At 47.1% G+C, this 25,750-nt stretch overlaps 1 protein-coding gene across 11 annotated transcripts in view; it reads right to left on the reverse strand.

Moving 5' to 3' along the window:
* Positions 1-2,806: 2,806 nt before the first annotated feature.
* Positions 2,807-25,750, reverse strand: part of LOC131935712 (echinoderm microtubule-associated protein-like 2) — a 64,852-nt gene continuing 41,908 nt past the window's right edge. For all 11 annotated transcript variants that reach the window (XM_059292273.1, XM_059292272.1, XM_059292275.1 and 8 more), the window contains 13 exons: positions 25,088-25,189; positions 24,385-24,486; positions 23,848-23,982; positions 23,605-23,704; positions 20,878-21,038; positions 20,336-20,461; positions 17,657-17,788; positions 15,558-15,714; positions 12,079-12,176; positions 9,964-10,051; positions 6,327-6,422; positions 3,770-3,900; positions 2,807-3,446 (listed from right to left, as the gene is read on the reverse strand). In XM_059292273.1, the coding sequence (XP_059148256.1) occupies positions 3,321-3,446; positions 3,770-3,900; positions 6,327-6,422; positions 9,964-10,051; positions 12,079-12,176; positions 15,558-15,714; positions 17,657-17,788; positions 20,336-20,461; positions 20,878-21,038; positions 23,605-23,704; positions 23,848-23,982; positions 24,385-24,486; positions 25,088-25,189 (1,554 nt within the window). In that variant the 3' untranslated portion in view covers positions 2,807-3,320. The remainder of the gene's footprint in view (positions 3,447-3,769; positions 3,901-6,326; positions 6,423-9,963; positions 10,052-12,078; positions 12,177-15,557; positions 15,715-17,656; positions 17,789-20,335; positions 20,462-20,877; positions 21,039-23,604; positions 23,705-23,847; positions 23,983-24,384; positions 24,487-25,087; positions 25,190-25,750) is intronic.

Here is a 25,750-nt window from a genome sequence, read left to right on the forward strand (position 1 = left end):
AATAGCATGTGTGTGTGTGGAGAGAATGGCATGTGTGTGTGTGTGGAGAGAATAGCATGTGTGTGTGTGGGGGAGAGGGCTGTGTGTGTGTGGTGAGAGAATGGCATGTGTGTGTGTGGTGAGAGAATGGCATGTGTGTTTGTGGAGAGAATAGCATGTGTGTGTGTGTGTGTGGAGAGAATAGCATGTGTGTGTGTGTGTTGGGGGGGGGGGGAGATAATGGCATGTGTGTGTGTGTGTGGAGAGAATGGCATATGTGTGTGGAGAGAGAATAGCATGTGTGTGTGTGTGGAGAGAATGGCATGAGTGTGTGGAGAGAGAATGGCATGTGTGTGTGTGTGGAGAGAGAATGGCATGTGTGTGTATGTGGAGATAATGGCATGTGTGTGGAGAGAATGGCATGTGTGTGTGGAGAGAGAATGGCATGTGTGTGTGTGTGGAGAGAATGGCATGAGTGTGTGTGGAAAGAATTTCAAGTGTGTGTGTGTGTGGAGAGAATAGCATGTGTGTGTGTGGAGAGAATAGCATGTGTGTGTGTGTGGAGAGAATGGCATGTGTGTGTGTGTGGAGAGAGAATGGCATGTGTGTGTGGAGAGAATGGCATGTGTATGTGTGTGTGGAGAGAATGGCATGTGTATGTGTGTGTGGAGAGAATGGCATGTGTGTGTGGAGAGAATGGCATGTGTATGTGTGTGTGGAGAGAATGGCATGTGTATGTGTGTGTGGAGAGAATGGCATGTGTGTGTGTGTGGAGAGAGAGAATGTCAAGTGTGTGTGTGGAATGTCAAGTGTGTGTGTGGAATGTCAAGTGTGTGTGTATGGAGAGAATGGCATGTGTGTGTGTGTGTGGAGAGAGAGAATGTCAAGTGTGTGTGTGGAATGTCAAGTGTGTGTGTATGGAGAGAATGGCATGTGTGTGTGTGGAATGTCAAGTGTGTGTGTATGGAGAGAATGTCAAGTGTGTGTGTGGAATGTCAAGTGTGTGTGTATGGAGAGAATGGCATGTGTGTGTGTGTGTGGAGAGAGAGAATGTCAAGTGTGTGTGTGTGGAGAGAATGGTATGTGTGTGTGTGGAGAGAATAGCATGTGTGTGTGTGGAGAGAGAATGGCATGTGTGTGTGTTTGTGGTCAATTGGTGGCCAGGTGGTTTGTTTGGTCAAGTGGTGGCCGGGTGGTTTGGTCAAGTGGTGGCCAGGTGGTTTGGTCAAGTGGTGGCCAGGTGGTTTGGTCAAGTGGTGGCCAGGTGGTTTGTTTGGTCAAGTGGTGGCCAGGTGGTTTGTTTGGTCAAGTGGTGGCCAGGTGGTTTGTTTGGTCAAGTGTGTGTGTGGAATGTCAAGTGTGTGTGTATGGAGAGAATGGCATGTGTGTGTGTGTGGAATGTCAAGTGTGTGTGTATGGAGAGAATGTCAAGTGTGTGTGTGGAATGTCAAGTGTGTGTGTATGGAGAGAATGGCATGTGTGTGTGTGTGTGGAGAGAGAATGTCAAGTGTGTGTGTGTGGAGAGAATGGTATGTGTGTGTGTGGAGAGAATAGCATGTGTGTGTGTTTGTGGTCAATTGGTGGCCAGGTAGTTTGTTTGGTCAAGTGGTGGCCAGGTGGTTTGGTCAAGTGGGGACCAGGTGGTTTGTTTGGTCAAGTGGTGGCCAGGTAGTTTGTTTGGTCAAGTGGTGGCCAGGTGGTTTGTTTGGTCAAGTGGTGGCCAGGTGGTTTGTTTGGTCAAGTGGTGGCCAGGTGGTTTGTTTGGTCAAGTGGTGGCCAGGTGGTTTGTTTGGTCAAGTGGTGGCCAGGTGGTTTGTTTGGTCAAGTGGTGGCCAGGTGGTTTGTTTGGTCAATTGGTGGCCAGGTAGTTTGTTTGGTCAAGTGGTGGCCAGGTGGTTTGTTTGGTCAAGTGGGGACCAGTTGGTTTGTTTGGTCAAGTGGTGGCCAGGTGGTTTGTTTGGTCAATTGGTGGCCAGGTAGTTTGTTTGGTCAAGTGGTGGCCAGGTGGTTTGTTTGGTCAAGTGGTGGCCAGGTGGTTTGTTTGGTCAAGTGGTGGCCAGGTGGTTTGTTTGGTCAAGTGGTGGCCAGGTGGTTTGTTTGGTCAATTGGTGGCCAGGTAGTTTGTTTGGTCAAGTGGTGGCCAGGTGGTTTGTTTGGTCAAGTGGTGGCCAGGTGGTTTGTTTGGTCAAATGGTGGCCAGGTGGTTTGTTTGGTCAATTGGTGGCCAGGTAGTTTGTTTGGTCAAGTGGTGGCCAGGTGGTTTGTTTGGTCAAGTGGTGGCCAGGTGGTTTGTTTGGTCAAGTGGTGGCCAGGTGGTTTGTTTGGTCAATTGGTGGCCAGGTAGTTTGTTTGGTCAAGTGGTGGCCAGGTGGTTTGTTTGGTCAAGTGGTGGCCAGGTGGTTTGTTTGGTCAAGTGGTGACCAGGTGGTTTGTTTGGTCAAATGGTGGCCAGGTGGTTTGTTTGGTCAAGTGGTGGCCAGGTGGTTTGTTTGGTCAAGTGGTGGCCAGGTGGTTTGTTTGGTCAAGTGGTGGCCAGGTGGTTTGTTTGGTCAATTGGTGGCCAGGTAGTTTGTTTGGTCAAGTGGTGGCCAGGTGGTTTGTTTGGTCAAGTGGTGGCCAGGTGGTTTGTTTCGTCAATTTGAAAATCAACTGTGTATACAAACTTTGCCATGACTTACTACAGTCAGATGTTGTAGCCTACAATTTGTCTGGGTGGATGTGATGGAATTAAAGCCGCCTGACTGGTATAAAGTATAATGCAATTATTGTTTAACTAATACAATCCTATATGGCTATTATACCTCCAAGAAAAATACAAACACACAAGGCAGATGTCAAAAATGTTTTATTGATGACAAAAAATTTGACAAAAATTGAATGAAGAAAATACATTGAAGGCCATGTGATCAATAATGTAAGAAAACAAAGTTGATAAGAAAAAAAAAGATTTGTAAGGGACAAAATCTACTAGGGAATAAATGAGGGACAAAGTCTTCCTCAACAACTGTTGAACTCTGACCTCCACCAGAGCCCCTCATCCCCAGCTTGTACATGTAAACTAGACAATATATATTCAAATGGTCAGACAACTTGCCACTGTAGCACTGTCAGACAACTTGCCATTGTAGCACTGTCAGACAACTTGCCATTGGTGCACTGTCAGACAACTTGCCACTGTAGCACTGTCAGACAACTTGCCACTGTAGCACTGTCAGACAACTTGCCACTGTAGCACTGTCAGACAACTTGCCATTGTAGCACTGTCAGACAACTTGCCACTGTAGCACTGTCAGACAACTTGCCATTGGTGCACTGTCAGACAACTTGCCATTGTAGCACTGTCAGACAACTTGCCACTGTAGCACTGCCGTGTCTTTCCCTCCGGTTGATATCAGCCTGGAGTCATCAAACAGGAACCTGACAGAGGTCACATGACTACTGTGACCTTTGTAGGAGTGGCAAGCACTCTGGGGGAAAAAAGATGGCCATTGCAGGAGTTAGTGCAACAAACGTCTTATGTGCAGACTAACCAGTGCCTCTCTATGCTAGCCTTACTTAAGTCAAATGAACCATCTAACCAGTGCCTCTCTATGCTAGCCTTACTTAAGTCAAATGAACCATCTAACCAGTGCCTCTCTATGCTAGCCTTACTTAAGTCAAATGAACCATCTAACCAGTGCCTCTCTATGCTAGCCTTACTTAAGTCAAATGAACCATCTAACCAGTGCCTCTCTATGCTAGCCTTACTTAAGTCAAATGAACCATCTAACCAGTGCCTCTCTAAACTAACCTTAGGTAGATTTGCAGGGTAGGAAAAAAGGTTGACTTTTCCAAAATCATCACAGGTAGCCAGCAATCTTTCATTGTTGGACTTACAGCAGCCATTAATGTCTGTACCATCAGCCCCCTCTGGCCAGATACCTGAACACAAACACAACATTCTCAGGGCCAACTGGCAACATTCTCAGGGCCAACACAACATTCTCAGGGCCAACACAACATTCTCAGGGCCAACTGGCAACAAAACATTCTCAGGGCCAACACAACATTCTCAGGGCCAACACAACATTCTCAGGGCCAACACAACATTCTCAGGGCCAACTGGCAACAAAACATTCTCAGGGCCAACTGACAACATTCTCAGGGCCAACACAACATTCTCAGGGCCATTGGCAACACAACATTCTCAGGGCCAACTGGCAACATTCTCAGGGCCAACTGGCAACAAAACATTCTCATGGCCAACTGACAACATTCTCAGGGCCAACACAACATTCTCAGGGCCATTGGCAACACAACATTCTCAGGGCCAACTGGCAACATTCTCAGGGCCAACACAACATTCTCAGGGCCATTGGCAACACAACATTCTCAGGGCCAACTGGCAACACAACATTCTCAGGGCCAACTGACAACATTCTCAGGGCCAACACAACATTCTCAGGGCCATTGGCAACACAACATTCTCAGGGCCAACTGGCAACACAACATTCTCAGGGCCAACTGGCAACATTCTCAGGGCCAACACAACATTCTCAGGGCCAACTGGTAACTAATGAAATAACACCACCCCACACTGAACTAACACCACCCCACACTGAACTAACACCACCCCACACTGAACTTACACCACCCCCACACTGTACTAACACCCCCCACCCCCCCACACTGAACTAACACCACCCCCACTGAACTAACACCACCCCACACTGAACTAACACCACCCCACACTGAACTAACACCACCCCACACTGTACTAACACCCCCCCCCCCCCACACTGAACTAACACCACCCCCACACTGAACTAACACCACCCCCACACTGAACTAACACCCCCCACAATGAACTAACACCCCCCCACACTGTACTAACACCACCCCCCACACTGAACTAACACCACCCCACACTGAACTTACACCACCCCTACACTGAAATAACACCACCCCACACTGAACTAACACCACCCCACACTGAACTCACCCCCCCACTGAACTAACACCACCCCACACTGAACTAACACCACCCCCCACACTGAACTAACACCACCCCCACACTGTACTAACACCACCCCCCACACTGAACTAACACCACCCCACACCGAACTAACACCACCCCCACACTGAACTAACACCACCCCACACCGAACTAACACCACCCCCACACTGAACTTACACCACCCCTACACTGAAATAACACCACCCCACACTGAACTAACACCACCCCACACTGAACTCACCCCCCCACTGAACTAACACCACCCCACACTGAACTAACACCACCCCCCACACTGAACTAACACCACCCCCACACTGTACTAACACCACCCCCCACACTGAACTAACACCACCCCACACCGAACTAACACCACCCCCACACTGAACTATCACAATCCCACACTGAACTAACACCCCCCCCCCCACACTAAACTAACACCACCCCCACACTGAACTAACACCACCCCCACACTGAACTAACACCACCCCACACCGAACTAACACCACCCCCACACTGAACTAACACCACCCCACACCGAACTAACACCACCCCCACACTGAACTAACACCACCCCACACCGAACTAACACCACCCCCACACTGTACTCACACCACCCCCACACTGAACTAACACCCCCCACACTGACATAACACCACCCCACACTGAACTAACACCACCCCCACACTGAACTAACACCACCCCACACTGAACTCACACCAACCCACAATGAACTAACACCACCCCACACTGAACTAACACCACCCCCACACTGAACTAACACCACCCCCACACTGTACTCACACCACCTCCACACTGAACTAACACCCCCCACACTGTACTAACACCACCCCCACACTGTACTCACACCACCCCCACACTGAACTAACACCACCCCCACACTGAACTAACACCACCCCCACACTGAACTAACACCACCCCCACACTGAACTAACACCACCCCACACTGAACTAACACCACCCCCACACTGTACTCACACCACCCCCACACTGAACTAACACCCCCCACACTGACATAACACCAGCCCACACTGAACTAACACCACCCCCACACTGAACTAACACCAGCCCACACTGAACTAACACCACCCCACACTGACATAACACCAGCCCACACTGAACTAACACCACCCCCACACTGAACTAACACCACCCCCCACACTGAACTAACAACACCCCACACTGAACTAACACCAGCCGACACTGAACTAACACCAGCCCACACTGAACTAACACCAGCCCACACTGAACTAACACCACCCCCACACTGAACTAACACCAGCCCACACTGAACTAACACCAGCCCACACTGAACTAACACCAGACCACATACCTGCAGTGTTGAAGGATAAGACACAGTTCTGTGTGGCCCACCTGAGGTCTCTGGTGATGGCTGAGTTGTTGACCATTTTACAACTACTGGCAAGCCCTGCTCAAATAAACAGGTGAGTGTAGGTTACAAACAGGTGAGTCTAGGTTACAAACAGAACAGGTGAGTGTAGGTTACAAACAGGTGAGTGTAGGTTACAAACAGGTGAGTCTAGGTTACAAACAGGTGAGTGTAGGTTACAAACAGGTGAGTGTAGGTTACAAACAGGTGAGTGTAGGTTACAAACAGGTGAGTGTAGGTTACAAACAGGTGAGTCTAGGTTACAAACAGGTGAGTGTAGGTTACAAACAGAACAGGTGAGTCTAGGTTACAAAGAGGTGAGTGTAGGTTACAAACAGGTGAGTGTAGGTTACAAACAGAACAGGTGAGTGTAGGTTACAAAGAGGTGAGTGTAGGTTACAAACAGGTGAGTGTAGGTTACAAACAGAACAGGTGAGTGTAGGTTACAAACAGGTGAGTCTAGGTTACAAACAGGTGAGTCTAGGTTACAAACAGAACAGGTGAGTCTAGGTTACAAAGAGGTGAGTGTAGGTTACAAACAGGTGAGTGTAGGTTACAAAGAGGTGAGTGTAGGTTACAAACAGGTGAGTCTAGGTTACAAAGAGGTGAGTGTAGGTTACAAACAGGTGAGTGTAGGTTACAAACAGGTGAGTGTAGGTTACAAACAGGTGAGTGTAGGTTACAAACAGGTGAGTGTAGGTTACAAACAGGTGAGTGTAGGTTACAAACAGGTGAGTCTAGGTTACAAACAGGTGAGTCTAGGTTACAAACAGAACAGGTGAGTGTAGGTTACAAACAGGTGAGTCTAGGTTACAAACAGGTGAGTCTAGGTTACAAACAGAACAGGTGAGTCTAGGTTACAAAGAGGTGAGTGTAGGTTACAAACAGGTGAGTGTAGGTTACAAACAGGTGAGTGTAGGTTACAAACAGAACAGGTGAGTCTAGGTTACAAAGAGGTGAGTGTAGGTTACAAACAGGTGAGTGTAGGTTACAAAGAGGTGAGTGTAGGTTACAAACAGGGGAGTGTAGGTTACAAACAGGTGAGTCTAGGTTACAAACAGGTGAGTGTAGGTTACAAACAGGTGAGTGTAGGTTACAAACAGGTGAGTGTAGGTTACAAACAGGTGAGTGTAGGTTACAAACAGGTGAGTGTAGGTTACAAACAGGTGAGTGTAGGTTACAAACAGGTGAGTCTAGGTTACAAAGAGGTGAGTGTAGGTTACAAACAGGTGAGTGTAGGTTACAAACAGTTGAGTGTAGGTTACAAACAGGTGAGTGTAGGTTACAAACAGGTGAGTGTAGGTTACAAACAGGTGAGTGTAGGTTACAAACAGGTGAGTGTAGGTTACAAAGAGGTGAGTGTAGGTTACAAACAGGTGAGTGTAGGTTACAAACAGGTGAGTGTAGGTTACAAACAGGTGAGTCTAGGTTACAAAGAGGTGAGTGTAGGTTACAAACAGGTGAGTGTAGGTTACAAACAGTTGAGTGTAGGTTACAAACAGGTGAGTGTAGGTTACAAACAGGTGAGTGTAGGTTACAAACAGGTGAGTGTAGGTTACAAACAGGTGAGTGTAGGTTACAAACAGGTGAGTCTAGGTTACAAAGAGGTGAGTGTAGGTTACAAACAGGTGAGTGTAGGTTACAAACAGTTGAGTGTAGGTTACAAACAGGTGAGTGTAGGTTACAAACAGTTGAGTGTAGGTTACAAACAGGTGAGTGTAGGTTACAAACAGGTGAGTGTAGGTTACAAACAGGTGAGTCTAGGTTACAAACAGGTGAGTCTAGGTTACAAACAGAACAGGTGAGTCTAGGTTACAAACAGGTGAGTCTAGGTTACAAACAGGTGAGTGTAGGTTACAAACAGGTGAGTGTAGGTTACAAACAGGTGAGTGTAGGTTACAAACAGGTGAGTGTAGGTTACAAACAGGTGAGTGTAGGTTACAAACAGGTGAGTGTAGGTTACAAACAGGTGAGTGTAGGTTACAAACAGGTGAGTGTAGGTTACAAACAGGTGAGTGTAGGTTACAAACAGGTGAGTCTAGGTTACAAACAGAACAGGTGAGTCTAGGTTACAAACAGGTGAGTGTAGGTTACAAACAGAACAGGTGAGTCTAGGTTACAAACAGGTGAGTGTAGGTTACAAACAGGTGAGTCTAGGTTACAAAGAGGTGAGTGTAGGTTACAAACAGGTGAGTGTAGGTTACAAAGAGGTGAGTGTAGGTTACAAACAGGTGAGTGTAGGTTACAAACAGGTGAGTGTAGGTTACAAAGAGGTGAGTGTAGGTTACAAACAGGTGAGTGTAGGTTACAAAGAGGTGAGTGTAGGTTACAAACAGGTGAGTGTAGGTTACAAACAGGTGAGTGTAGGTTACAAACAGGTGAGTCTAGGTTACAAAGAGGTGAGTGTAGGTTACAAACAGGTGAGTGTAGGTTACAAACAGGTGAGTGTAGGTTACAAACAGGTGAGTGTAGGTTACAAACAGGTGAGTCTAGGTTACAAAGAGGTGAGTGTAGGTTACAAACAGGTGAGTGTAGGTTACAAAGAGGTGAGTGTAGGTTACAAAGAGGTGAGTGTAGGTTACAAACAGGGGAGTGTAGGTTACAAACAGGTGAGTGTAGGTTACAAACAGGTGAGTCTAGGTTACAAAGAGGTGAGTGTAGGTTACAAACAGGTGAGTGTAGGTTACAAACAGGTGAGTGTAGGTTACAAACAGGTGAGTGTAGGTTACAAACAGGTGAGTGTAGGTTACAAACAGGTGAGTGTAGGTTACAAACAGGTGAGTGTAGGTTACAAACAGGTGAGTGTAGGTTACAAACAGGTGAGTGTAGGTTACAAACAGGTGAGTGTAGGTTACAAACAGGTGAGTCTAGGTTACAAACAGAACAGGTGAGTCTAGGTTACAAACAGGTGAGTGTAGGTTACAAACAGAACAGGTGAGTCTAGGTTACAAACAGGTGAGTGTAGGTTACAAACAGGTGAGTGTAGGTTACAAACAGGTGAGTCTAGGTTACAAACAGGTGAGTCTAGGTTACAAACAGGTGAGTGTAGGTTACAAACAGGTGAATGTAGGTTACAAAGAGGTGAGTGTAGGTTACAAACAGGTGAATGTAGGTTACAAAGAGGTGAGTGTAGGTTACAAACAGGTGAGTGTAGGTTACAAACAGGTGAGTGTAGGTTACAAAGAGGTGAGTGTAGGTTACAAACAGGTGAGTGTAGGTTACAAACAGGTGAGTGTAGGTTACAAAGAGGTGAGTGTAGGTTACAAACAGGTGAGTGTAGGTTACAAAGAGGTGAGTGTAGGTTACAAACAGGTGAGTGTAGGTTACAAACAGGTGAGTGTAGGTTACAAACAGGTGAGTCTAGGTTACAAAGAGGTGAGTGTAGGTTACAAACAGGTGAGTGTAGGTTACAAACAGGTGAGTGTAGGTTACAAACAGGTGAGTGTAGGTTACAAACAGGTGAGTGTAGGTTACAAAGAGGTGAGTCTAGGTTACAAACAGGTGAGTGTAGGTTACAAAGAGGTGAGTGTAGGTTACAAAGAGGTGAGTGTAGGTTACCAACAGGTGAGTGTAGACTTACAGAAAAGAAGCTCGTAATCCCCTGAGTTACTCATTAGATGCTGGCTGTCTTGTGACCAGTCCAGGTGGGTGATGAAGCTGGAGTGACCCTAAAATGTCAAGGACCTCAAGTTTATATCACTATATATATCTCAGGACTAAGCAGGTACACCAAACCAACTCAAACAGTTTATATCACTATATATCTCAGGACTAAGCAGGTACACCAAATCAACTCAAACAGTTTATATCACTATATATCTCAGGACTAAGCAGGTACACCAAACCAACTCAAACAGTTTATATCACTATATATATCTCAGGACTAAGCAGGTACACCAAACCAACTCAAACAGTTTATATCACTATATATCTCAGGACTAAGCAGGTACACCAAACCAACTCAAACAGTTTATATCACTATATATATCTCAGGACTAAGCAGGTACGCCAAACCAACTCAAACAGTTTATATCACTATATATATCTCAGGACTAAGCAGGTACACCAAACCAACCTAAACAGTTTATATCACTATATATATCTCAGGACTAAGCAGGTACACCAAACCAACTCAAACAGTTTATATCACTATATATCTCAGGACTAAGCAGGTACACCAAACCAACTCAAACAGTTTATATCACTATATGTATCTCAGGACTAAGCAGGTACACCAAACCAACTCAAACAGTTTATATCACTATATATATCTCAGGACTAAGCAGGTACACCAAACCAACCTAAACAGTTTATATTACTATATATATCTCAGGACTAAGCAGGTACACCAAACCAACTCAAACAGTTTATATCACTATATATCTCAGGACTAAGCAGGTACACCAAACCAACTCAAACAGTTTATATCACTATATATCTCAGGACTAAGCAGGTACACCAAACCAACTCAAACAGTTTATATTACTATATATATCTCAGGACTAAGCAGGTACACCAAACCAACTCAAACAGTTTATATCACTATATATCTCAGGACTAAGCAGGTACACCAAATCAACTCAAACAGTTTATATCACTATATGTATCTCAGGACTAAGCAGGACACCAAACCAACTCAAACAGTTTATATTACTATATATCTCAGGACTAAGCAAACCAAAAAAAGAAATTTTACTCTATCCAATTCTGTGCCATTTTAATTGTTTTTGACAGCTCCCTGTTCAATGTATCTGGTCACAAATGAGTTTTTTGCCTGGCTTTTTACAAGCTTTTATTTAACTTGCTTTCTCGTCATGTCTTTTTTGTCTGTCTTCATAGATCAAAATAGATCAAAATTTTGAGCACTTCTAATCGACTGATTTCTCTGAAATTTGGCACGTGGGTCAAGACCCGGATGACAATGCGATCTGTTATCATATAATTTGACTTAATTGGATTACTAATTTTTTTTTTTTAACTAATTAAAATTTTCTGAAATTAGTAGGCTGTCATAATACTATTCTGCGCTATTAAAATGCATTATCATGTTCATTTGCTGCGTAAGTGTTTTTGGTCATGGAACTCTATAGGTTTAAAAAACTGGTTCCAAATTATTTCAAATTTTTGTTGCCAGAAAGCAGATTTTATAACATTTGTGTGATTAGTACAAAATCACTTCCGGTTTTATTAAGGCTAGAAATAGTCAAACAAATAATTGCTAGTAATATAACAGTAATTTAGCAAACACTAATTTTTAACTTGGATTAACAGAGTAAGGGTGTTGATGTGATAGGGGGATGTCATACTATTTAATATAAATACAATACTAGGCTGTACACCATAGATCACTAGTGTGTGTTTTATCATTGAACATTGACTTTTTTGGGTTGACTTCAAGGAGAGGTTGAGGGCAGTTTTTGAAAAGATTTCAATTGATATAAATAATTCTAAATGGCTTTTCAACGGCTTTATTTCAATACAAAAATTTAAAATGAGTGTAATTGATAATTTTATTGCTGGACATATTTTTAAAAAGATTTTTTTTTAAATTGAGTATGATTACATAGACTTTTCAAGGCTATTGTACTAAAAAAAATTTTAAGTACTGAAAAAAATGCACAAAAAATGTTTTAATAACAAGTTTTTATGTAAGAATGCACTTAAAAGGAGAAAAGTAAATGCCATTAGGACTTACAGAGCATCTGCCAAGCTTGGAGTACTTTTTCCCATCCTCAGACACAGCATAGATGTAAATATAGTTGTCACGTGATCCAATTGCCAAGAGAGAGCCATCTACGGGGAAGAAAACAATTTACATGCTGGCTCATCTGGGGACTACTGGCTCACCTGGGGACTACTGGCTCACCTGGGGACTACTGGCTCACCTGGGGACTACTGGCTCATCTGGGGACTACTGGCTCACCTGGGGACTACTGGCTCACCTGGGGACTACTGGCTCACCTGGGGACTACTGGCTCACCTGGGGACTACTGGCTCACCTGGGGACTACTGGCTCACCTGGGGACTACTGGCTCATCTGGGGACTACTGGCTCATCTGGGGACTACTGGCTCACCTGGGGACTACTGGCTCACCTGGGGACTACTGGCTCACCTGGGGACTACTGGCTCACCTGGGGACTACTGGCTCATCTGGGGACTACTGGCTCATCTGGGGACTACTGGCTCACCTGGGGACTACTGGCTCATCTGGGGACTACTGGCTCACCTGGGGACTACTGGCTCACCTGGGGACTACTGGCTCATCTGGGGACTACTGGCTCACCTGGGGACTACTGGCTCATCTGGGGACTACTGGCTCACCTGGGGACTACTGGCTCACCTGGGGACTACTGGCTCATCTGGGGACTACTGGCTCACCTGGGGACTACTGGCTCACCTGGGGACTACTGGCTCATCTGGGGACTACTGGCTCACCTGGGGACTACTGGCTCACCTGGGGACTACTGGCTCATCTGGGGACTACTGGCTCACCTGGGGACTACTGGCTCATCTGGGGACTACTGGGACTACTGGCTCACCTGGGGACTACTGGGACTACTGGCTCACCTGGGGACTACTGGCTCACCTGGGGACTACTGGCTCATCTGGGGACTACTGGCTCACCTGGGGACTACTGGCTCACCTGGGGACTACTGGGACTACTGGCTCACCTGGGGACTACTGGCTCACCTGGGGACTACTGGCTCACCTGGGGACTACTGGGACTACTGGCTCACCTGGGGACTACTGGCTCACCTGGGGACTACTGGCTCACCTGGGGACTACTGGGACTACTGGCTCACCTGGGGACTACTGGCTCACCTGGGGACTACTGGCTCATCTGGGGACTACTGGCTCACCTGGGGACTACTGGCTCATCTGGGGACTACTGGCTCACCTGGGGACTACTGGCTCACCTGGGGACTACTGGCTCATCTGGGGACTACTGGCTCATCTGGGGACTACTGGGACTACTGGGACTACTGGCTCACCTGGGGACTACTGGCTCACCTGGGGACTACTGGCTCATCTGGGGACTACTGGCTCACCTGGGGACTACTGGCTCACCTGGGGACTACTGGCTCATCTGGGGACTACTGGCTCACCTGGGGACTACTGGGACTACTGGGACTACTGGCTCATCTGGGGACTACTGGCTCATCTGGGGACTACTGGCTCACCTGGGGACTACTGGCTCATCTGGGGACTACTGGCTCACCTGGGGACTACTGGCTCACCTGGGGACTACTGGCTCACCTGGGGACTACTGGCTCATCTGGGGACTACTGGCTCACCTGGGGACTACTGGCTCACCTGGGGACTACTGGCTCACCTGGGGACTACTGGCTCACCTGGGGACTACTGGCTCACCTGGGGACTACTGGCTCATCTGGGGACTACTGGCTCACCTGGGGACTACTGGCTCACCTGGGGACTACTGGCTCACCTGGGGACTACTGGCTCACCTGGGGACTACTGGCTCACCTGGGGACTACTGGCTCACCTGGGGACTACTGGCTCACCTGGGGACTACTGGGACTAGTGGCTCACCTGGGGACTACTGGCTCACCTGGGGACTACTGGCTCACCTGGGGACTACTGGCTCACCTGGGGACTACTGGCTCACCTGGGGACTACTGGCTCACCTGGGGACTACTGGCTCACCTGGGGACTACTGGCTCACCTGGGGACTACTGGCTCACCTGGGGACTACTGGCTCACCTGGGGACTACTGGCTCACCTGGGGACTACTGGCTCACCTGGGGACTACTGGCTCACCTGGGGACTACTGGCTCATCTGGGGACTACTGGCTCACCTGGGGACTACTGGCTCACCTGGGGACTACTGGCTCACCTGGGGACTACTGGCTCACCTGGGGACTACTGGCTCACCTGGGGACTACTGGCTCACCTGGGGACTACTGGGACTAGTGGCTCACCTGGGGACTACTGGCTCACCTGGGGACTACTGGCTCACCTGGGGACTACTGGCTCACCTGGGGACTACTGGCTCACCTGGGGACTACTGGCTCACCTGGGGACTACTGGCTCACCTGGGGACTACTGGCTCACCTGGGGACTACTGGCTCACCTGGGGACTACTGGCTCACCTGGGGACTACTGGCTCACCTGGGGACTACTGGCTCACCTGGGGACTACTGGGACTACTGGCTCACCTGGGGACTACTGGCTCACCTGGGGACTAATGGCTCACCTGGGGACTACTGGCTCACCTGGGGACTACTGGGACTACTGGCTCACCTGGGGACTACTGGCTCACCTGGGGACTAATGGCTCACCTGGGGACTACTGGCTCACCTGGGGACTACTGGGGACTACTGGCTCACCTGGGGACTACTGGCTCACCTGGGGACTACTGGCTCACCTGGGGACTTCTGGCTCATCTGGGGACTACTGGCTCACCTGGGGACTACTGGCTCACCTGGGGACTTCTGGCTCACCTGGGGACTACTGGCTCACCTGGGGACTACTGGGACTACTGGGGACTACTGGCTCACCTGGGGACTACTGGCTCACCTGGGGACTACTGGCTCACCTGGGGACTACTGGCTCACCTGGGGACTACTGGCTCACCTGGGGACTACTGGCTCACCTGGGGACTACTGGGACTACTGGCTCACCTGGGGACTACTGGCTCACCTGGGGACTACTGGCTCACCTGGGGACTACTGGGACTACTAGCTCACCTGGGGACTACTGACTCACCTGGGGACTACTGGCTCACCTGGGGACTTCTGGCTCACCTGGGGACTACTGGCTCACCTGGGGACTACCGGCTCACCTGGGGACTACTGGGACTACTGGCTCACCTGGGGACTACTGGCTCACCTGGGGACTACTGGCTCACCTGGGGACTACTGGCTCACCTGGGGACTACTGGCTCACCTGGGGACTACCGGCTCACCTGGGGACTACTGGGACTACTGGCTCACCTGGGGACTACTGGCTCACCTGGGGACTACTGGCTCACCTGGGGACTACTGTCTCACCTGGGGACTACTGGCTCACCTGGGGACTACTGGCTCACCTAGGGACTACTGGCTCACCTGGGGACTACTGGCTCACCTGGAGTGTACTAATTGCGCTTACCTGGGGACTACTGGCTCACCTGGGGACTACTGGCTCACCTGGAGTGTACTAATTGCACTTACCTGGGGAGTACTGGATGCACTCAATTTGCTCATTGCCATCTGTGTGCACAGAAACAATCTCATGTGTGGCCAGGTCTAAAACCAGCCAGCGCGCCACATTGGTCCCCACCGCTACAATCCCCCCTTTGGGATGGAAACAGCAGCTGTGGATTGGGTCCTGAGGAGGGAGAAGAAAGTCATTCACACAGCCGTCTGTATCATTCACACAGCCGTCTGTATCATTCACACAGCCATCTGTATCATTCACACAGCCGTCTGTATCATTCACACAGCTGTCTGTATCATTCACACAACCGTCTGTATCATTCACACAACCGTCTGTATCATTCACACAACCGTCTGTATCATTCACACAGCCGTCTGTATCATTCACACAACCGTCTGTATCATTCACACAGCCGTCTGTATCATTCACACAGCCGTCTGTATCATTCACACAACCGTCTGTATCATTCACACAGCCGTCTGTATCATTCACACAACCGTCTGTATCATTCACACAGGTAAAGAAATACTCATTGACAAAACTCATTGAGAATACACAAAGGTGTATGGTGATGTGTGTGTAGATGAGTGTGTGGTGTGGAAATGGGTGTGTGTTGATGGGTGTGTGGTGATAAGTGTGTGGTGATGGGTGTGTGGTGATGGGTGTGTGGTGTGAAGATGAGTGTGTGGTGTGGAAATGGGTGTGTGGTGTGGAAATGGGTGTGTGGTGATGGGTGTGTGGTGATGGGTGTGTGGTGATGGGTGTGTGGGGATGTGTGTGTGGTGATGGGTGTGTGGTGTGGGGATGGGTGTGTGATGATGGGTGTGTGGTGTGGTGATGGGTGTGTGGTGATGGGTGTGTGGTGATGGGTGTGTGGTGATGTGTGTGTGGTGATGGGTGTGTGGGGATGTGTGTGTGGTGATGGGTGTGTGGTGATGGGTGTGTGGTGTGGGGATGGGTGTGTGGTGATGGGTGTGTGGTGATGGGTGTGTGGTGTGGGGATGGGTGTGTGGTGATGGGTGTGTGGTGTGGGGATGGGTGTGTGGTGATGGGTGTGTGGTGATGGGTGTGTGGTGATGGGTGTGTGGTGATGTGTGTGTGGTGATGGGTGTGTGGTGTGGGGATGGGTGTGTGGGGATGGGTGTGTGGTGATGGGTGTGTGGTGATGGGTGTGTGGTGATGGGTGTGTGGTGATGGGTGTGTGGTGATGGGTGTGTGGTGATGGGTGTGTGGTGTGGGGATGGGTGTGTGGGGATGGGTGTGTGGTGTGGGGATGGGTGTGTGGTGATGGGTGTGTGGTGATGGGTGTGTGGTGATGGGTGTGTGGTGATGGGTGTGTGGTGTGGGGATGGGTGTGTGGGGATGGGTGTGTGGTGATGGGTGTGTGGTGATGGGTGTGTGGTGATGTGTGTGTGGTGATGGGTGTGTGGTGATGGGTGTGTGGTGATGGGTGTGTGGTAATGGGTGTGTGGTGATGGGTGTGTGGTGTGGGGATGGGTGTGTGGTGTGGGGATGGGTGTGTGGTGATGCGTGTGTGGTGATGGGTGTGTGATGATGTGTGTGTGGGGATGTGTGTGGTGATGGGTGTGTTGATGACTGTGATGGGTGTGTGGTGATGGGTGTGTGGTGATGTGTGTGTGGTGTGGTGATGTGTGTGTGGTGATGGGTGTGTGGGGATGTGTGTGTGGTGATGGGTGTGTGGTGATGGGTGTGTGGTGTGGGGATGTGTGTGTGGTGATGGGTGTGTGGTGTGGTGATGTGTGTGTGGTGATGTGTGTGTGGTGATGGGTGTGTGGGGATGTGTGTGTGGTGATGGGTGTGTGGTGATGTGTGTGTGGTGATGGGTGTGTGGTGATGTGTGTGTGGTGATGGGTGTGTGGTGATGGGTGTGTGGTGATGGGTGTGTGGTGTGGTGATGGGTGTGTGGTGTGGTGATGGGTGTGGGGATGTGTGTGTGGGGATGTGTGTGTGTGTGGGGATGTGCTTGTGGGGATGTGTGTGTGGGGATGTGTGTGTGGGGATGTGTGTGTGTGTGTGTGGTGATGTGTGTGTGGTGATGTGTGTGTGGGGATGTGTGTGTGTGTGGGGATGTGTGTGATGTGTGATGTCTTACATTCATCTCTTTGCTCCAGACTACGGCCCTGGACTGTGAGTCCCACAGGTAAAGCTGCTTGTCAGTCCCACAGGTGAGAAATTGGTGCTGGGATGGGTGGCTTGACAAGCCCCATAGTTCATCTGTGTGGCCCTGGGATAAATACAAACTTATATCATCCGTGTGGCCCTGGGATAAATACAAACTTATATCATCCGTGTGGCCCTGGGATAAATACAAACTTATACATGTGGCCCCGGGATAAATACAAACTTATACATGTGGCCCTGGGATAAATACAAACTTATATTATCTGTGTGGCCCTGGGATAAATACAAACTTATACATGTGGCCCTGGGATAAATACAAACTTATACATGTGGCCCTGGGACAAACACAAACTTATACGTGTGGCCCTGGGACAAATACAAACTTATACATGTGGCCCTGGGATAAATACAAACTTATATCATCCGTGTGGCCCTGGGATAAATACAAACTTATATCATCCGTGTGGCCCTGGGATAAATACAAACTTATACATGTGGCCCCGGGATAAATACAAACTTATACATGTGGCCCTGGGATAAATACAAACTTATATTATCTGTGTGGCCCTGGGATAAATACAAACTTATACATGTGGCCCTGGGATAAATACAAACTTATACATGTGGCCCTGGGACAAACACAAACTTATACGTGTGGCCCTGGGACAAATACAAACTTATACATGTGGCCCTGGGATAAATACAAACTTATATCATCCGTGTGGCCCTGGGATAAATACAAACTTATACATGTGGCCCTGGGATAAATACAAACTTATACATGTGGCCCTGGGATAAATACAAACTTATACATGTGGCCCTGGGACAAATACAAACTTATACATGTGGCCCTGGGATAAATACAAACTTATATCATCTGTGTGGCCCTGGGATAAATACAAACTTATACATGTGGCCCTGGGATAAATACAAACTTATATCATCCGTGTGGCTCTGGGATAAATACAAACTTATACATGTGGCCCTGGGATAAATACAAACTTATATCATCCGTGTGGCCCTGGGATAAATACAAACTTATACATGTGGCCCTGGGATAAATACAAACTTATATTATCTGTGTGGCCCTGGGATAAATACAAACTTATATCATCCGTGTGGCCCTGGGATAAATACAAACTTATATCATCCGTGTGGCTCTGGGATAAATACAAACTTATATCATCCGTGTGGCCCTGGGATAAATACAAACTTATATTATCTGTGTGGCCCTGGGATAAATACAAACTTATATCATCCGTGTGGCCCTGGGATAAATACAAACTTATATCATCTGTGTGGCCCTGGGATAAATACAAACTTATATGATCCGTGTGGCCCTGGGATAAATACAAACTTATATCATCCGTGTGGCCCTGGGATAAATACAAACTTATATCATCTGTGTGGCCCTGGGATAAATACAAACTTATACATGTGGCCCTGGGATAAATACAAACTTATATTATCTGTGTGGCCCTGGGATAAATACACACTTATATCATCCGTGTGGCCCTGGGATAAATACAAACTTATACATGTGGCCCTGGGATAAATACAAACTTATACATGTGGCCCTGGGTTAAATACAAACTTATACATGTGGCCCTGGGATAAATACAAACTTATACATGTGGCCCTGGGATAAATACAAACTTATATTATCTGTGTGGCCCTGGGATAAATACAAACTTATACATGTGGCCCTGGGATAAATACAAACTTATACATGTGGCCCTGGGATAAATACAAACTTATACATGTGGCCCTGGGACAAATACAAACTTATATTATCGATGTGGCCCTGGGATAAATACAAACTTATACATGTGGCCCTGGGACAAACACAAACTTATACGTGTGGCCCTGGGATAAATACAAACTTATACATGTGGCCCTGGGACAAATACAAACTTATATTATCGATGTGGCCCTGGGATAAATACAAACTTATACATGTGGCCCTGGGATAAACACAAACTTATACGTGTGGCCCTGGGACAAATACAAACTTATATTATCGATGTGGCCCTGGGATAAATACAAACTTATACATGTGGCCCTGGGACAAACACAAACTTATACGTGTGGCCCTGGGACAAATACAAACTTATACATGTGGCCCTGGGATAAATACAAACTTATACATGTGGCCCTGGGATAAACACAAACTTATACATGTGGCCCTGGGACAAACACAAACTTATACATGTGGCCCTGGGATAAATACAAACTTATACATGTGGCCCTGGGACAAACACAAACTTATACGTGTGGCCCTGGGACAAATACAAACTTATACATGTGGCCCTGGGATAAATACAAACTTATACATGTGGCCCTGGGATAAACACAAACTTATACATGTGGCCCTGGGACAAACACAAACTTATACATGTGGCCCTGGGATAAATACAAACTTATACATGTGGCCCTGGGATAAATACAAACTTATATCATCCGTGTGGCCCTGGGATAAATACAAACTTATACATGTGGCCCTGGGACAAACACAAACTTATACATGTGGCCCTGGGATAAATACAAACTTATACATGTGGCCCTGGGATAAATACAAACTTATATCATCCGTGTGGCCCTGGGATAAATACAAACTTATATTATCTGTGTGGCCCTGGGCTGCCCCTACCTGTACAACAAGTGTAAAGTCCAGCTCTAATGTGCCCTGTAGCACACAGTTCCTTGTGGTCCCCACTAGGATCAGACCTCCCTTGCCCTGGCTGATGGTGCGCACTGGGCCAAAACTTTCTGACAGCTGTGGATGGGGAACATTTCATGAGGGTGGGGAACATTTCATGAGGGTGGGGAACATTTCATGAGGTGGGGAACATTTCATGAGGGTGGGGAACATTTCATGAGGTGGGGAACATTTCATGAGGTGGGGAACATTTCATGAGGGTGGGGAACATTTCATGAGGGTGGGGAACATTTCATGAGGGTGGGGAACATTTTATGAGGGTGGGGAACATTTTATGAGGGTGGGGAACATTTCATTTCATGAGGGTGGTGTTGAAGAAAATTTTGAATGAACATCAATTTGATAATTGCAGTAGGTAAGAATAGGTCTGGTAAATAGCTCACCAACCAGTTCTACCGCTCAATAAAACCTGCATGAGCCATAGAACTGTTTGATGACCTGCTTACCAGCCCTATAAATAGTTTTGGTCAGACCTCAGTTTCTTGGCCAGACTTCTTGTACGTGCTGCTGTCCCACTGGATGATTTTCCTGTCCTTTCCCCCACCTGACAGCAGAGTCCCATCCTTCATCACACACAGAGAAAACACACCTCCTTCATGTGCAGATGGTATTGCTACAGAGATCCTCTGACTACCTGCAACAGGTAACTGAGGGTTTATGTTCTGCCACCAAGATCCTCTAGCTACCTACAACTTAACACACCCTACTGTGCTATACAATGCTTCTGTAGCTGATGTACGACTTTTGGTGAGACATTATTTGTGATCAGAAGAAAGTTCTGTAGCTGATGTACGACTTTTGGTGAGACATTATTTGTGATCAGAAGAAAGTTGGTGGCTGTCAGAGTCTCTTGCTAAAACTCAGGAAAAGTTTTGCTAAGACCATTTTACTTCACTAGCTCGTCTGTCCTATCCTAGGGTTGGGATCTTTACTAGCTCGTCTGTCCTAGGGTTGGGATCTTCACTAGCTTGTCTGTCCTAGGGTTGGGATCTTCACTAGCTTGTCTGTCCTAGGGTTGGGATCTTCACTAGCTTGTCTGTCCTAGGGTTGGGATCTTCACTAGCTTGTCTGTCCTAGGGTTGGGATCTTCACTAGCTTGTCTGTCCTAGGGTTGGGATCTTCACTAGCTTGTCTGTCCTAGGGTTGGGATCTTCACTAGCTTGTCTGTCCTAGGGTTGGGATCTTTACTAGCTCGTCTGTCCTAGGGTTGGGATCTTCACTAGCTTGTCTGTCCTAGGGTTGGGATCTTCACTAGCTTGTCTGTCCTAGGGTTGGGATCTTTACTAGCTTGTCTGTCCTAGGGTTGGGATCTTCACTAGCTTGTCTGTCCTAGGGTTGGGATCTTCACTAGCTTGTCTGTCCTATCCTAGGGTTGGGATCTTCACTAGCTTGTCTGTCCTAGGGTTGGGATCTTCACTAGCTTGTCTGTCCTAGGGTTGGGATCTTCACTAGCTTGTCTGTCCTATCCTAGGGTTGGGATCTTCACTAGCTTGTCTGTCCTAGGGTTGGGATCTTCACTAGCTTGTCTGTCCTATCCTAGGGTTGGGATCTTCACTAGCATTTCTGTCCTAGGGTTGGGATCTTCACTAGCTCGTCTGTCCTATCCTAGGGTTGGGATCTTCACTAGCTTGTCTGTCCTAGGGTTGGGATCTTCACTAGCTTGTCTGTCCTAGGGTTGGGATCTTCACTAGCTCGTCTGTCCTATCCTAGGGTTGGGATCTTCACTAGCTTGTCTGTCCTAGGGTTGGGATCTTCACTAGCTTGTCTGTCCTATCCTAGGGTTGGGATCTTCACTAGCTTGTCTGTCCTAGGGTTGGGATCTTCACTAGCTTGTCTGTCCTATCCTAGGGTTGGGATCTTCACTAGCTTGTCTGTCCTAGGGTTGGGATCTTCACTAGCTCGTCTGTCCTATCCTAGGGTTGGGATCTTCACTAGCTTGTCTGTCCTAGGGTTGGGATCTTCACTAGCTTGTCTGTCCTAGGGTTGGGATCTTCACTAGCTTGTCTGTCCTAGGGTTGGGATCTTCACTAGCTTGTCTGTCCTAGGGTTGGGATCTTCACTAGCTTGTCTGTCCTATCCTAGGGTTGGGATCTTTACTAGCTTGTCTGTCCTAGGGTTGGGATCTTTACTAGCTTGTCTGTCCTAGGGTTGGGATCTTCACTAGCTTGTCTGTCCTAGGGTTGGGATCTTTACTAGCTTGTCTGTCCTATCCTAGGGTTGGGATCTTTACTAGCTTGTCTGTCCTAGGGTTGGGATCTTTACTAGCTTGTCTGTCCTAGGGTTGGGATCTTCACTAGCTTGTCTGTCCTAGGGTTGGGATCTTTACTAGCTTGTCTGTCCTATCCTAGGGTTGGGATCTTTACTAGCTTGTCTGTCCTAGGGTTGGGATCTTCACTAGCTCGTCTGTCCTAGGGTTGGGATCTTTACTAGCTTGTCTGTCCTATCCTAGGGTTGGGATCTTTACTAGCTTGTCTGTCCTAGGGTTGGGATCTTTACTAGCTTGTCTGTCCTAGGGTTGGGATCTTCACTAGCTTGTCTGTCTTAGGGTTGGGATCTTCACTAGCTTGTCTGTCTTAGGGTTGGGATCTTCACTAGCTTGTCTGTCCTAGGGTTGGGATCTTCACTAGCTTGTCTGTCTTAGGGTTGGGATCTTCACTAGCTTGTCTGTCCTATCCTAGGGTTGGGATCTTTACTAGCTCGTCTGTCCTAGGGTTGGGATCTTCACTAGCTTGTCTGTCCTATCCTAGGGTTGGGATCTTCACTAGCTTGTCTGTCCTAGGGTTGGGATCTTCACTAGCTTGTCTGTCCTATCCTAGGGTTGGGATCTTTACTAGCTCGTCTGTCCTAGGGTTGGGATCTTCACTAGCTCGTCTGTCCTATCCTAGGGTTGGGATCTTCACTAGCTTGTCTGTCCTAGGGTTGGGATCTTTACTAGCTTGTCTGTCCTAGGGTTGGGATCTTTACTAGCTCGTCTGTCCTAGGGTTGGGATCTTCACTAGCTCGTCTGTCCTATCCTAGGGTTGGGATCTTCACTAGCTTGTCTGTCCTAGGGTTGGGATCTTTACTAGCTTGTCTGTCCTAGGGTTGGGATCTTTACTAGCTCGTCTGTCCTATCCTAGGGTTGGGGTGTTAGCTTAAATATCATTTTACTTCTAGAACTTTTGCAGCTCACCCCAAGATATAAAATTTTCTTCACAAACCTTTTCCCCACACAAAAATATTTCCACTTGAGTCGCCAGATAAAATATCACCATTGTCAGCAAAAGCCAAACATAAAACATATTTTGGCTTTTCAAATTTCTGTGAAATAATGTTAAAAAGTGGTTCAGTAATATAGAGATGAAAACTTTAAAAATACTTTTGTTATCAATATAATAGATAATCTACTTCAGTACCCTTCTTCTTGACTAGATAATCTAGTAGAGTGCCAGCTAATGACTTACTTCAAAAATGCCTTGCTTCTTAGCTAGAGATCCCCCTTCCAGGGACCAGAAGCTGATCTGTCCTTTACCACAGCAAACAATCTGGTTCTTCTCTGATGGGTGGTACTCCACGGCCAACACAGGGTCTCCAGAGCTCTGAAACAACATCAACATCATGAGCAGATGAGAGTTGAACCCTCTGGGAGAAACTCATGTGTATGAGCAGATGAGAGTTGAACCCTCTGGGAGAAACTCATGTGTATGAGCAGATGAGAGTTGAACCCTCTGGGAGAAACTCATGTGTATGAGCAGATGAGAGTTGAACCCTCTGGGAGAAACTCATGTGTATGAGCAGATGAGAGTTGAACCCTCTGGGAGAAACTCATGTGTATGAGCAGATGAGAGTTGAACCCTCTGGGAGAAACTCATGTGTATGAGCAGATGAGAGTTGAACCCTCTGGGAGAAACTCATGTGTATGAGCAGATGAGAGTTGAACCCTCTGGGAGAAACTCATGTGTATGAGCAGAAGAGAGTTGAACCCTCTGGGAGAAACTCACCTTGGTCTCTGCTACTTTGTGAGGTTTTTCTTTACTTAAATCCCAGATGGACATGATGTGCTCGTTAGCTTCATCAACGACAACCAGATGTTGGCCACCATCCTGAAACAGGGGTCAAAGTAGATTTTGTATGGGGTCAAAGTAGGTTTTGTATGGGGTCAAAGTAGGTTTTGTATGGGGTCAAAGTAGGTTTTATATGGGGTCAAAGTAGGTTTTGTATGGGGTCAAAGTAGGTTTTGTATGGGGTCAAAGTAGGTTTTGTATGGGGTCAAAGTAGGTTTTGTATGGGGTCAAAGTAGGTTTTATATGGGGTCAAAGTAGGTTTTGTATGGGGTCAAAGTAGGTTTTGTATGGGGTCAAAGTAGGTTTTGTATGGGGTCAAAGTAGGTTTTGTATGGGGTCAAAGTAGGTTTTGTATGGGGTCAAAGTAGGTTTTGTATGGGGTCAAAGTAGGTTTTGTATGGGGTCAAAGTAGGTTTTGTATGGGGTCAAAGTAGGTTTTGTATGGGGTCAAAGTAGGTTTTGTATGGGGTCAAAGTAGGTTTTGTATGGGGTCAAAGTAGGTTTTGTATGGGGTCAAAGTAGGTTTTGTATGGGGTCAAAGTAGGTTTTGTATGGGGTCAAAGTAGGTTTTGTATGGGGTCAAAGTAGGTTTTATTTGGAGTCAAACTATCTTTTCTATGGGATTAGGGCAAGTACTGACCAGCTTAGAGAAAGACAAGCAGCAGACTGCCCGGTTGAAGACTCCCTGACCAATAACATACAGCGTGTTTAGGCTGACTGAATCCCAGACTCTAACATGGGGCTAAGGAATAAATTCTTCAATTATAAGTCTCATTATGTTACACATACCAGTCTCATTATGTTACACATACACAAGTCTCATTATGTTACACATACACCAGTCTCATTATGTTACACATACCAGTCTCATTATGTTACACATACCAGTCTCATTATGTTACACATACCAGTCTCATTATGTTACACATACCAGTCTCAATATGTTACACATACAAGTCTCATTATGTTACACATACACCAGTCTCATTATGTTACACATACAAGTCTCATTATGTTACACATACAAGTCTCATTATGTTACACATACCAGTCTCAATATGTTACACATACACCAGTCTCAATATGTTACACATACAAGTCTCATTATGTTACACATACAAGTCTCATTATGTTACACATACAAGTCTCATTATGTTACACATACAAGTCTCATTATGTTACACATATAAGTCTCATTATGTTACACATACCAGTCTCAATATGTTACACATACACCAGTCTCAATATGTTACACATACAAGTCTCATTATGTTACACATACAAGTCTCATTATGTTACACAT

This window comes from Physella acuta, unplaced genomic scaffold (genome assembly GCF_028476545.2).
Source record: "Physella acuta isolate Inbredline_101_S28 unplaced genomic scaffold, ASM2847654v3 ptg000155l, whole genome shotgun sequence".
Lineage (NCBI taxonomy): Eukaryota > Metazoa > Mollusca > Gastropoda > Physidae > Physella > Physella acuta.